This window comes from Pleurodeles waltl, chromosome 5 (assembly GCF_031143425.1).
Source record: "Pleurodeles waltl isolate 20211129_DDA chromosome 5, aPleWal1.hap1.20221129, whole genome shotgun sequence".
Lineage (NCBI taxonomy): Eukaryota > Metazoa > Chordata > Amphibia > Caudata > Salamandridae > Pleurodeles > Pleurodeles waltl.
In genome coordinates this window covers 15,805,473-15,818,398 of record NC_090444.1, presented here as the reverse complement: position 1 = coordinate 15,818,398, position 12,926 = coordinate 15,805,473, and the positions used below count along the sequence as shown (strand labels likewise).

The following is a 12,926-nucleotide window of genomic DNA, read 5'->3' as shown; positions in this document are numbered from 1 at the left end:
GGGAATTCCTTCCCTGGCACTGATAGGGGTGTGCCCCGCCCCCCTCCCCAGAGTTCTCCCCACCCTTCCCCTCCCTCTCCCGACCCCCCGCACATTTAAACACATACATATACACCCATACACACATGCATACACACATTCACCCACGCATTCATACACACTCACAGCAACATTCACAAACATACCTCCAGGGACACACGCAATCGCACGACACAACATGCATGTACACTCACACCCTCTCATGCACACACATATTACACATGCATGCACGCATTCACACACAGTCATACACACCCCCACACACGCACACAACACCCCCCACCTCCCTCTCCTGTCAGAGAACCTGACTTACCTGCTTGCAGATGGTCCTCCGGCAGGAGACGGGACAACAGCTCAGCCTTCTGGTGGAATTTTGTCTACAGTCATAATGCATGGACGGTCAGAAGCCACGGCAACGATATGTTGGCGGCCGTCGCCGTGGCGGTAGGCGGCATTTGACGCCAAGGTCCTAATGAGGGCCTGAGTGTTCTATATCAGAGAGACCATGGCTGCTGTGCATCAGAGGAAGACTGAGTGCTCTATATCAGAGAGACACTGGCTGCTATGTATCAGGGGAGACTGTGTTATGCATCAGAGGGACACTGTCTGCTGTGCATTTAGGGAGTCTGGGTGTTGTACATCGTGAAGACGTAGTGTTGTGCATTAGAGGAAAATGAATGCTGTACATCAGAGGGACACTGGCTGCTGTGCATCAGGGCTGGCTGAGTGTTATTCATCAGAGGTACACTGGCTGCTGGGCATCTGGGGAGGTTGAGCATTATTCATCAGAGGGACACTGACTGCTTTGCATCTGGGAATACTGAGTGTTATTTATCAAAGAGACACTGACTCCTGTGCATCAGGGGAGACTGAGTGTTAATTATCAAAGAGGCACTGGCTGCTGTGCATCAGGGGAGACTGAGTGTTACGTATCAGAGGGACACTGGCTGCTGTGCATCAGGGGACACTGACTAGTATGCATCAGAGGGACATTGATTGTTGTGCATCAAGAGAGACTGGGTGTTATTTATCAGAGGGACACTGGCTGCTGTGCATCAGGGGAGACTTAGTGTTACGTATCAGAGGGACACTGGCTGCTGTGCGTCAGGGGAGACTGTGTGTTATTCATCAGAGGGACACTGGCTAATGTGCATCAGAGGGACATTGGTTGTTGTGCATCAAGAGAGACTGGTGTTATTTATCAGAGGGACACTGGCTGCTGTGCATCAGGGGAGGTTGAGTGCCTCAGAGCGACACTAGTCGCTGTGCATCAGGGGAGACTGGGTGGTGTGCATCAGATGGACACCTGCTGCTGGGTATCAGGGGAGGCTGGTTGCTGTGCATCAGAGGAAACTGAGGGTTATTTATCAGAGAGATACTGGCTATGGTGCATCAGGGGAGGCTGAGTGTTATGCATCAGGAGGACACTGGTTGTTGTGCATCAGGGGAGACTAAGGCCCTCATTTGGACCTCAGCGGAGGTACCGCCGTGCTGAAGGCTGCCAGTGCAGGCGGTTTTCCGCCCAGCATATCATGACTGCTGGCAGCCCTCTGCCCTTTTTCAGACAGAGAGCCGCCAGCAACCGTACTGGCGGTCGGCGGAGAAGTGGAGGCTGCTGCACCTCCACCGCCACATCATTAGAACACCGCCCACCGAATCACGTCCCAGGGTTCGGCGTGGAGTTGTTCTGGTGACGGGGTGCTGGCGGTGGAGCAGCCCCCATGGATCCCGTTCCCTCCCGGAGGATCACCGGACCAGGTAAAGTGATCGTCCGTTAGGGGAGGTGGTTGGGGGGGTATTGTGTATTGTGTGCGTGCATGGGGGTGTGCTTGTGAGTGTGTAGAGGGGGTGTGTGAGTGCGTGTATGCATGTGGGGGTGAGTTGTGTGTGTGAGAATGAATGCTGTACATCAGAGGGACACTGGCTGCTGTGCATCAGGGCTGGCTGAGTGTTATTCATCAGAGGGACACTGGCTGCTGTGCATCAGGGCTGGCTGAGTGTTATTCATCAGAGGGACACTGACTGCTTTGCATCTGGGAAGACTGAGTGTTATTTATCAAAGAGACACTGACTGCTGTGCATCAGGGGAGACTGAGTGTTAATTATCAAAGAGGCACTGGCTGCTGTGCATCAGGGGAGACTGAGTGTTACGTATCAGAGGGACACTGGCTGCTGTGCATCAGGGGACACTGACTAGTATGCATCAGAGGGACATTGGTTGTTGTGCATCAAGAGAGACTGGGTGTTATTTATCAGAGGGACACTGGCTGCTGTGCATCAGGGGAGACTGAGTGTTACGTATCAGAGGGACACTGGCTGCTGTGTGTCAGGGGAGACTGTGTGTTATTCATCAGAGGGACACTGGCTAATGTGCATCAGGGGACACTGACTAGTATGCATCAGAGGGACATTGGTTGTTGTGCATCAAGAAAAACTGGGTGTTATTTATCAGAGGGACACTGGCTGCTGTGCGTCAGGGGAGGTTGAGTGCCTCAGAGAGACACTAGTTGCTGTGCATCAGGGGAGACTGGGTGGTGTGCATCAGATGGACACCTGCTGCTGGGTATCAGGGGAGGCTGGTTGCTGTGCATCAGAGGAGACTGAGGGTTATTTATCAGAGAGATACTGGCTATGGTGCATCAGGGAAGGCTGAGTGTTATGCATCAGGAGGACACTGGTTGTTGTGCATCAGGGGAGACTAAGGCCCTCATCCCGACCTCAGCCGTGCTGAAGGCTGCCAGTGCAGGCGGTTTTCAGCCCAGCATATCATGACTGCTGGCAGTCCTCGGCCCATTTTCGGACAGAGAGCCGCCAGCAGCCATACTGGCGGTCGGCGGAGAAGTGGAAGCTGCTGCACCTCCACTGCCACGTCATTAGAACACTGCCCACCGAATCACGTCCCAGGATTCGGCGTGGTGGTGTTCTGGTGACAGGGTGCTGGCGGCGGAGCAGCCCCCATTCCCTCCCGGAGGATCACTGGACCAGGTAAAGTGATTGTCCGTTAGGGGAGGGGGATGGGAGGGTGTTGTGTATTGTGTGCGTGCACGGGGGTGTGCGTGTGAGTGTGTAGAGGGGGTGTGTGAGTGCTTGTATGCATGCGGGGGTGAGTTGTGTGTATGGGAAATGTGTGCGTATATGTCTGCATGTATGTGAAGTAGTTGTGTGAGTGTGTGTGTAGGGGGTGGGAGGGTGTGTGTCAATGTTGGGGGAGGGTGTGGGGGGTGGTTCTGCCACCTTTGGGGGGATAGTAGGGGGGTCGTGGGTTTGGGGGGGGACTCTGGGGAGGGGGGTGGGGGAGACCCCTATCAGTGCCAGGGAACGTATTCCCTGGCACTGATAGTGCCTACTGCCATGGATTTTGTGGTGGTACAGAACCCCACGAAATCCATGGTGGTATGCGGGGTCGTGATACCACCGGTGGTCTAGTGACGGCTGCTGGACTGGAGACTGAAGTCTCCAGCCCAGCAGTTGTTACCACCCTGGTGGTCGGAGTGTAGAAGTGGCGGTTTGGCATGGCGGTAACTGCCATGCTTGTAATATCTTTTTTTTTCAGCCGGCCTGTTTGTGGTATTACCGCCACTTCTACACCAACCGCCAGAGTTGTAATAAGAGCCTAAGTGTTATATATCAGTGGGACACTGCCTCCCCAGGGGAGACTGAGTGTTATGCATCAGAGGGTCAGTGGCTGCTGTGCATCAGGGGGGACTGAGTGTTATGCATCGGAGAGACACTGACTGCTGTGCATCAGGGGGGACTGAGTGTTATGCATCAGGGAAACGGACTGTTGTGCATTAAAAGAGAATGCATGTTGTACCTCAAAAGCAGACTAGCTGATGTGCATCAAGGGAAGCTGGGTGTTGTTCATCAAGGGAGGCTGGGTGTTGTTCATCAGGGCAGAATAAATGTTATGCTGCTATACATAGGGGAGACTGAATTCTGTGCATTAGGGGAGAAGGAGTGTCGTACATCAGAGGGACACTGGCTGCTGTGCATTAGGGGAGAACGAGTGTTATGCATCGGACAGACTCTGGCTGCTGTGTATTAGGGGAGAATGAGTGTCGTAGATCAGCGGGACGCTGGCTGCTGTGCATTGGGGAGACTGAGTGATATGCATCGGAGAGACAGTGGCTGCTGTGCATTAGGGGAGAATGAGTGTCGTAGATCAGCTGGACGCTGGCTGCTGTGCATTGGGGAGACTGAGTGATATGCATAGGAGAGACAGTGGCTGCTGTGCATTGGGGAGACTGAGTGTTATGCATCGGACAGACTCTGGCTGCTGTGCATTAGGGGAGAATGAGTGTCGTAGATCAGCGGGACGCTGGCTGCTGTGCATTAGGGAAGACTGAGTGTTATGCATCGGAGAGACACTGGCTGCTGTGCATTGGGGAGACTGAGTGATATGTATTGGAGAGACAGTGGCTGCTGTGCATTGGGGAGACTGAGTGTTATGCATCGGAGAGACACTGGCTGCTGTGCATTGGGGAGACTGAGTGTTATGGATCGGAGAGACACCGGGTGCTGTGCATTGGGGAGACTGAGTGATATGTATCGGAGAGACACTGGCTGCTGTGCATTGGGAAGACTGAGTGTTATGGATCGGAGAGACACTGGCTGCTGTGCATTGGGAAGACTGAGTGTTGTGGATCGGAGAGACACTGGCTGCTGTGCATTGGGAAGACTGAGTGTTGTGGATCGGAGAGACACTGGCTGCTGTGCATTGGGGAGACTGAGTGTTATGCATCGGAGAGACGCTGGCTGCTGTGCATTGGGGAGACTGAGTGTTATGCATCGGAGAGACACTGGCTGCTGTGCATTGGGGAGACTGAGTGTTATGGATCGGAGAGACACCGGGTGCTGTGCATTGGGGAGACTGAGTGATATGTATCGGAGAGACACTGGCTGCTGTGCATTGGGAAGACTGAGTGTTGTGGATCGGAGAGACACTAGCTGCTGTGCATTGGGGAGACTGAGTGATATGCATCGGAGAGACAGTGGCTGCTGTGCATTGGGGAGACTGAGTGTTATGCATCGGACAGACTCTGGCTGCTGTGCATCAGGGGAGAATGAGCGCTGCACATGAAGTGAACATACAAGATAGGCAACAGGGGCACAGGCTGATGTAGAACAGGAGAAACAACTCGCCGTGTTTCATGTCATGTGAGACGCACTCACCCAGCTGTGGTTTCATATTGAGATTTTAAAGGCTACACAGGTCCCGGAGTGGAAACCTCTGTTGGCCACGGAGCCACACACGGCAGAATGTGTCACACACGGCAGAATGTGTGACACACGGCAGAATGTGTGACTCATGGCCTTCATTGTGTATCCCCTAGACACATGAACTGACGCATGGCAGAAAACAACATGCAAGGTTACCTCTATGTGTTGCAGGTTTGATGTTTTTGTTCATACTTTGATGTAGTCTGCTTTTCTTGTTGTGCCCTACATTCTGAACAAAACAGTGTTTTGTATGTAACAATTTCAAGTATTTCCTCTCACGGTACCCTCGCACAAGGCAAAACACTGAACGCTTCTAGGTGAGAGTCCAAAGCTGCGCATCACCCGTGGGCACCAGAACCCGAAGGAGACGCGAACAGGGTAAGGATGCGACGTCTACCCAGAGGAGCCCTCACAGCTGAGGAGGAACCTGTGAGGGGGCTGGTGTGTCCCCCTCACATGATCCACACAGGACAGGGGAGAGGCAGCGAGGCTCCACGAGGACACCGACGAGGCTCAGAAACAACCGACGTCAGCAGAATCTAAATGTGGGGGTCCCAACACAAGGATCACTACACTGGACTAGGCCTTGGCAGCGCTGAAAGGAAGGGGGTGAACTGGGGTTCAGAGAGGAAAGACTCCCTCATGCGCCCGGAGTGTGAGGGCAGTTGTACAGCCCGGGGGCAGGGAGTCGGTCTGCAGTCCTGAGCCCTCCTAGGACTGAGGAGAATTGGGACTAAATGATGTGGAAAGTCAGATGCAACCTCCAGGGAAAGACCGGGCACCAGCAATGAGCCTTCTGCCTGAAGACAAGGGCACTGATATATGCAATCCTCTAAAAACAATAACTGAACTTCCTTTCACTGCCTGCGCCGGGCCATGTTGGATAGAGACCCGTGGATTGGAGGTGTAGGTACAGAAATCATTCGGGAGGTGCACACTGGATGAAAGTAAGTCCTGGAGGTCCAATCTCTATGAATGTTTCAAGACAATGTATAATTTATGATTTGAAACAATGCATGATTTGTGATTTGTAATGTCTTCAAACGTAAAGGAAGGACAGAAAAGACAATACAAATAATTCACACATAAGGTGACCTGAGCAACCTTAGAGATGCGGCCAAATCATGATCGCCTGTGAGTGGGTGGATCAGCCGAGGGCCCGAGAAAACTTCACAAGAATTCAGAAAAATGGGAGGATGTTAGATTTATCAAGGTAACCAGAGAGATCTAGCAGAAATCCCACTGACAGCCCTCCAACTACTGTAGCATGTTGGATAAATGGAGATGGAATTTGTGTAATATTATTTTTTCTTTGTTCCAATGCAACACTGCATCATGGCTGAAGGGAGATGCCTGGTGCATACGTCAGTTCATAGCTCTCTCCCTGGACCCCAGGGTGCAGTCTGAGATCTACTAGACAACCTGGCCTGATGATTCCACGTTAAACCCAGGATTGGAGGTCAGTAGTTCTCACGTGGTAAATAAATAAGTGCCAGGGCCCTCGTCAGGAATCGACTGCAGCTTGGACCACCCATCGCCCCTGTCAACACAGCCAATGGCAGCACTAACACAACTAACCATCAGCCCCCTACAAGCGCGACAACTCAGACCCCAGACCACCTAAAGCACAAGAATGGATTGGGTGGCAGGTATTAGTCATTTTTTATGTACATTGAATGAATAAACAGCTGTGGTTGTGGTCATCTCTAAATTAGACAAACAGCGCCGCCATGTGGCAGACTGTCATAAGTGGCAGTGTTGACCATTAAGTGCCAGTGCCGATCACCGGAAACCACTAGCTCAAATTAAGCACCTGAGATCTGTCTCTTTCGACCCTGTAGAAGTCCCTGCTGACTAGTCTAGCCCATTTGTTCTAGAGTAACTAGGACTCTCTAAGCCACGGCACACCAAGAGACTCTCTGGTGGTAATGCACTTTGTAAAACTTCTCCAACATAACACAACAATTACATTACCACTTATTTCCACAGGATTATATGTTACCACCGCTGCCTAATTGAGGCATTTCTTGTACACAATACGATTGCTATGAATTTACTAGAACAGTGTAGACTTTTCTCAACCTTTTAGGGTTCTCTTGCTTTCCCTACCACCTTCGCACGACAGCTTAAGCAGACAGAGTATGCGTGAGGGATCTTTGACATGATGCTAAAAATAATGGGGACCTCACTCTGTCCTCCTCTCATTGACACAGTGAAGTGTAGGTCCTCGGGTACTTACTCTAGTTTTTGGAGTCTGATGCCCGGGTGATTTAATCCTTCACATAACCGTCTCAGTCCCGCGTCCCCCAGCGCATTATGTCGCAGGCTCAGTTCCGTGAGAGATGTTTTTGTCCTGAGCACAGAGGCAAGATCTGCACAGCATGAACCCGTCAGGGAGGTTTGGTCCAACCTACAGGGAGCAAAGAGACACAAGAAGGATTGTTTCCTTGGCTCTATCCATGCTGAGGTTGGCGTTGTGCACCCCTCCACCATCACTTCCCAAACCATGTTCCTAAATGCCACTGCTGACTCCTGCTCCCTCTCCCCCTTCTTATACGTCTTCAATGCGATTGCGACTACCTCTGATGGCCTACCTCATGCTTTACTCATTCCATCCTTTTGGACACTCCTTCTTTTCTTACACAGACTCACTATTCACATTCCTCTCTCCTTAGTCATATTTACGACTGAAAAAACCTGCGCTGTGGCCACTGGGTCTAACATCGTGGCTACTTCTGCACAGCGCCGCCTTCCCAAGGCAGGTATCTCCTGGTTTGCTACACACACCCTTCCCTCAATCAATCAATCAGCAAATTTATAGAGCGCTACTTGCCACCCGTGAGGGAATCCAGACGCTGGAATGCGCTCCCTGCAATTCGAGCAGCACAAAAGGGTGATGGACGGAGTGCTGACAATGCAAACACTCACCCCCAGTCACAGATCTGGGTTTAATCCATTGTTCTTTTGCTCACCATGCCACCTCAGTTTGGGCCCAGCCATATGCAAATCAGTCTTGACCCTGTTCCTCATGGGAACAGTCCAGCCCGAACTGCCAGGCCTGGTCCTCCCTGGACCGGAAACAAGCATCCTGGGACCGGTTTCAGGGTATCATCCTTCATCAGCCAGGCTAGCTTGAATCCAGTGGCACAGTGAGCAAGGGACCCACGTCTCTCTCAGTCATCACTTTGAGATCTCACAAAACCATCTGGGATTTTCCTTCAAGTGGGTGTAAACTGTTCTCCTGTCTGGCCTAATCCAAAGTGGTGTGTAATGAACTCAAGGACTACCCTACATGCCCAAGAGGACCAGGGTGTTCACACGTAACAAACACTATTGTCCTGTGAAACTTACTCCAACCAACTCCTCTTTGGGCAATTTGGAGGCAGTCACATGAACTCTGCGCCATTAAGATACCCAACACATTACAGGATTCATAAGAAATCAGTTCATGAGACTTTTCTCTTGGGTCCACATTTAGTAAGTCAGGTGTTGAAACCAAAGTGTGATGTGTAGCGAGAACAGTAGTGCAGACACCACAGAGCTACACAAAGTGGCCACAGAAGCACAATGTGTACATAGACACTGTACAGAGCCACCAGGTTAACACAGTATGTGACTGAGTGTCTGAAGAGCTGTGGATCAGTATCTGCACACTTTACCCCAAGGTTTGAATCAAGGAGTAGTTAAGGGGACAGGCTGTCGTTGTTTCGACCCACAGTTAGTTGGCGGGTCTCATCAGGACCTGGCCATCTCTCTCCTGCAGCCGAAGTATTCAAGGTCTCTGGTTATCAGTATGTGGTCCAACGGAGTGAGAGCGGAAGCCCGAGTCCACTCAAAAGCCAACTGCGTCTGCACTGCTTTGCTTACATATGGGCTATTTTTACATCTAACACATGTTGGACTTTAAATTCTATTCTGAGTGTTGTGTTTTCTTTTACAGTCTGCATGCACACACACAGACACACAAATACACACACAGACTCACACACACACACTGACACACACATACACACACACACACTGACACAAATACACACACTGACACACACACACTGACACACACACACATACAGACACACACACAGACTGACACACACACTGACACACACACACTCACACACAGACTGACACACACACACACACACACCACACACACAGACTGACACACAGACATGCACACACAGACACACACTCACACACTGACACACATGCATATACACTCACACACTGACACACACACAGACACACACACAGACTGACACACACACACACACCCCAACACACACACACACACACATACACTCACACCCACACACACATGCACACACACAGACACACACCACGCCACACACACACATACACTCACCCACACACACAGACACCACACACACAGACACCACACACACAGACTGACACACACACAGACACACACACACTGACACACACATACACTCACACCCACATAGACTGACACACACACACAGGCACGTACACACAGACACACACACACACACTCGCACATACACTCACACACTGGCACACACACAGACTTACACAGACACTGACACACACACTAACTCAAAACGCAGACACACATGCACTGACACACAATGACACAGACACATGCTGTCAATAATTAAGGGAATCATTCTCAGAGGTGCAAATCCCAAAATCAAGCAATTTTTTTTTCTGAACATGAGTCGAGAAGAGGGCATTGATTCCCATTGTTATCAATATTCTGCCCCTGTGTGAAGAAAGAGTGACCTCCTACCAGCCACACTCTGTTGGACGCCACTACTGACCCACGAAGGAGGGACAGGGTGGGACTCAGCACTTGACCGAAGGCCCTGCTCTAAAGTGAACACACTTCTGAGACATGCATCTGTGCTCCCAGTGGTGTAGGGAGAGGAAGACTGAGTCCAGTGACCATCTCAACTTACTCCAACCTCTGTAGTTTGCATTGTGACTGTCGTAGTCCCTCACACAGCTGCGCTATTCCCAGGTCCCCCAGTGCATCGTCACTCAGGGCCAGCTCCGTGAGAGATGGGGTGGTGCTGAGAACAGAGGCCAGATCTGCACAGCACACGCCTGTGAGCAAACAGTTGCACATCCTATGGAGACAGAAGAAAGAAAAGTGAGCATGCGCAGAAAGGACACAAGGTTCGCATTACAAACAATAAGGTAAAAGTAACTTGAGAAGGCAGCCATCTCAAGGTCTTACATTGTCATTGCATTTCACATGCCCAAAAGAAGCCTTCTTATACATACCAGCCACTTCAAGGGCCAGATCCTTTACCACTCTACACCGGTGCAAAGTCAACCAAACTGGTGCACACTGGTGCAGAGTGCGGATTTGTTATTTAGTTTCCAGCCCAAAACGTATTGGGCTGGCAAACTGCCTCCCAGTAATGCCAGGTAGCGCTTTACCGTACTTTGTGTTACTTTGCATCAAGGGGCACCCACTGGTGGTTGACGATTGTTACCACACTAACACCCATTGGTTTTGACCAATGAATAGTGAATAGTAGACAGGGTTTTGCACCAAAAATAACAACTACTTAAGGCCGGCATTTACAGGATAAATGTTGATATTTTTCCACCATTTTCAGACTTTGCATGTCTGCTGTAATGTAAAGCACACATATAATGTTTGAAAAGTGTTAAAGTATGTCTTAGCATCGTTTTTAATATGTGAGTACACAACCTATGCTAGACATCGGACACGCCTTTGGGTGTGCGTGGTGCTAGGTAGCCTAAAACAGCGCCAGCGTTGTGCAAGAGAGCGGCAGGAGCAGATCAAAGTAGCCACAACTTTGACCACGGTATTGCATTGCACAAGTTTGAGGAAATCTCCCACAACTGTCACTCATTGGGTGTGACTGATACACTCTGGTGAACAGTGTCACTCTTGTTTCAATGACCCCTTTGACTTTAACAGAATGTTACCCTGGGAACAAGCATTTTCCCTTAAGCTGATTGACCTTGAGCCACAAGCCTTAGAATGTCAATGATGTGGACTTCTGGGCTTGACCTATCTGCATTAAGATAAGGAGCTGAGACAGATATGGCCATGGATGGAGAAGAGGGCGATGGAACAGCAACAGGAGATGGAGAGAGGAAAGTATTCATATGGAGAGAGGAAACAGGAAGATAAGAGTTGGAAGGGAAGGTTAACTAGCTAGATATGGAGACCAAACCAAAAGCTACTCACTCAAGCCTCTGTATTCGACAGCCGGATCGCTTCAGTCCTTCACACACCAGTCTCACTCCAGAATCCTTGAGCCCCAGACAGTTCAGACTCAGCTCTGTGAGAGTCGGGTTTGTGCTCAGCATGGTCCTGAGTTCTGCACAGCCAGGTCCAGAGAGGGTGCAGTTCCAGAACCTAGGGAGATAGGACATCGCAAACAAGTTTACACTGTTTTTCATTCCATCTAGCTCCACATTCAGGTCTTGAACATCAAAAAATGATTTCCCCTTGAATGGATTTCCCTTGCGTGGATCCTTGAATGGATTTCCCTTGAATGGATCCCTTGAATGGATTTCCCTTGAATGGATCCCTTGAATGGATTTCCCTTGAGTGGAATCAAACCAGGAGGATCTGAGGACCCACCAGTTGTGATGACCGTCAAGAGGCTCTGTGTCCAGCTGTGCATCAAAGCCACCAACAGCGCAACAGATGTGCACAGCGTGAGGCAGTCCTAAATAAAACCAGTTACACCAGCAGAAAATAATGTCAAGCCCCTCCCCCATTGTCAGAATCCTTTACCATAAATGAAAAGATCTTGATGTGAAAGGATGGGGCCTGGGTGTTGTTACAGCTTGCTGCGGATGCGGTTCACAGGGGCCTGGAGCTGGAGCGGAACAGGATACAAAGGCTGGTGGTGCACTGAGAAGAAGAGAGCCCAGAGTGCACAGCGCTGGGGTAGGAAGGACTCAGGCCTTTCCAGTACTTGATAAATACTGCCCCACGGTAGAGCGGCAGTGGGAGCGAGACCCCTAGGGCTCAATACTGTGGCTCTTTTGGGAGGCCAGTCTTCTATGTCCAGCTGGCGCCCTGAGACCCAGGCTCAGCTCTCCCCTGTGCTGCTGCATAGCTCTTGCTCCTGTCTCCTCCTTGCTATCCCCTCGTTTATACTGCCTCCTCCTTGCTTTTCCCTAATTTTCAATGCTTTCTCCTTCATTTTTGCTCATTTTTTATATGGCGTTTCCCTGCTTTTTCCTCGTTCTCACTGCTTTCTCCTTGCTTTTCTCCCTGATTTTAGAGTGCCCTCTCCTTGGTTTTCCTTCATTTTCACTGCTGTCGTCTTGCTTTCTTTTTCCCCCGATTTTTGTGTGCCTTCTCCTTGCTTTTTCCTAGTTTCCAATACTTTCTCCTTCCTTTTTGCCTGTTTTTTTTATGTGCCTTCTCCTTGCTTTAACCTTGTTTTCACTGCCTTCTCCTTGCTGTTCCCTTGTTTTCACTGCCTTCTCCTTGCTTTTCCCTTGTTTTCATTTCCTTCTCCTTGCTTTTTCCCTCATTGCCGCTCCACCTGCCACCCGTTTTTTCCCGCCTCCTGCCTAGCTGCCTTGTGCCCCTTTAGGGGGTGTGATACTGCAAAGAGTTTTCACCTCCTGAGGGTTCTTCCGTCACACCTCAGAATGGCAATCAATCGCTGGGTCTTCCCAAG

At 50.5% G+C, this 12,926-nt stretch overlaps 1 protein-coding gene across 6 annotated transcripts in view; it reads right to left on the bottom strand.

The window, feature by feature from the left end:
* Positions 1–12,926, bottom strand: part of LOC138295285 (NACHT, LRR and PYD domains-containing protein 12-like) — a 157,018-nt gene that overhangs the window by 96,970 nt on the left and 47,122 nt on the right. For all 6 annotated transcript variants that reach the window (XM_069233489.1, XM_069233486.1, XM_069233488.1 and 3 more), the window contains 3 exons: positions 11,471–11,641; positions 10,200–10,370; positions 7,499–7,669 (listed from right to left, as the gene is read on the bottom strand). In XM_069233489.1, the coding sequence (XP_069089590.1) occupies positions 7,499–7,669; positions 10,200–10,370; positions 11,471–11,641 (513 nt within the window). The remainder of the gene's footprint in view (positions 1–7,498; positions 7,670–10,199; positions 10,371–11,470; positions 11,642–12,926) is intronic.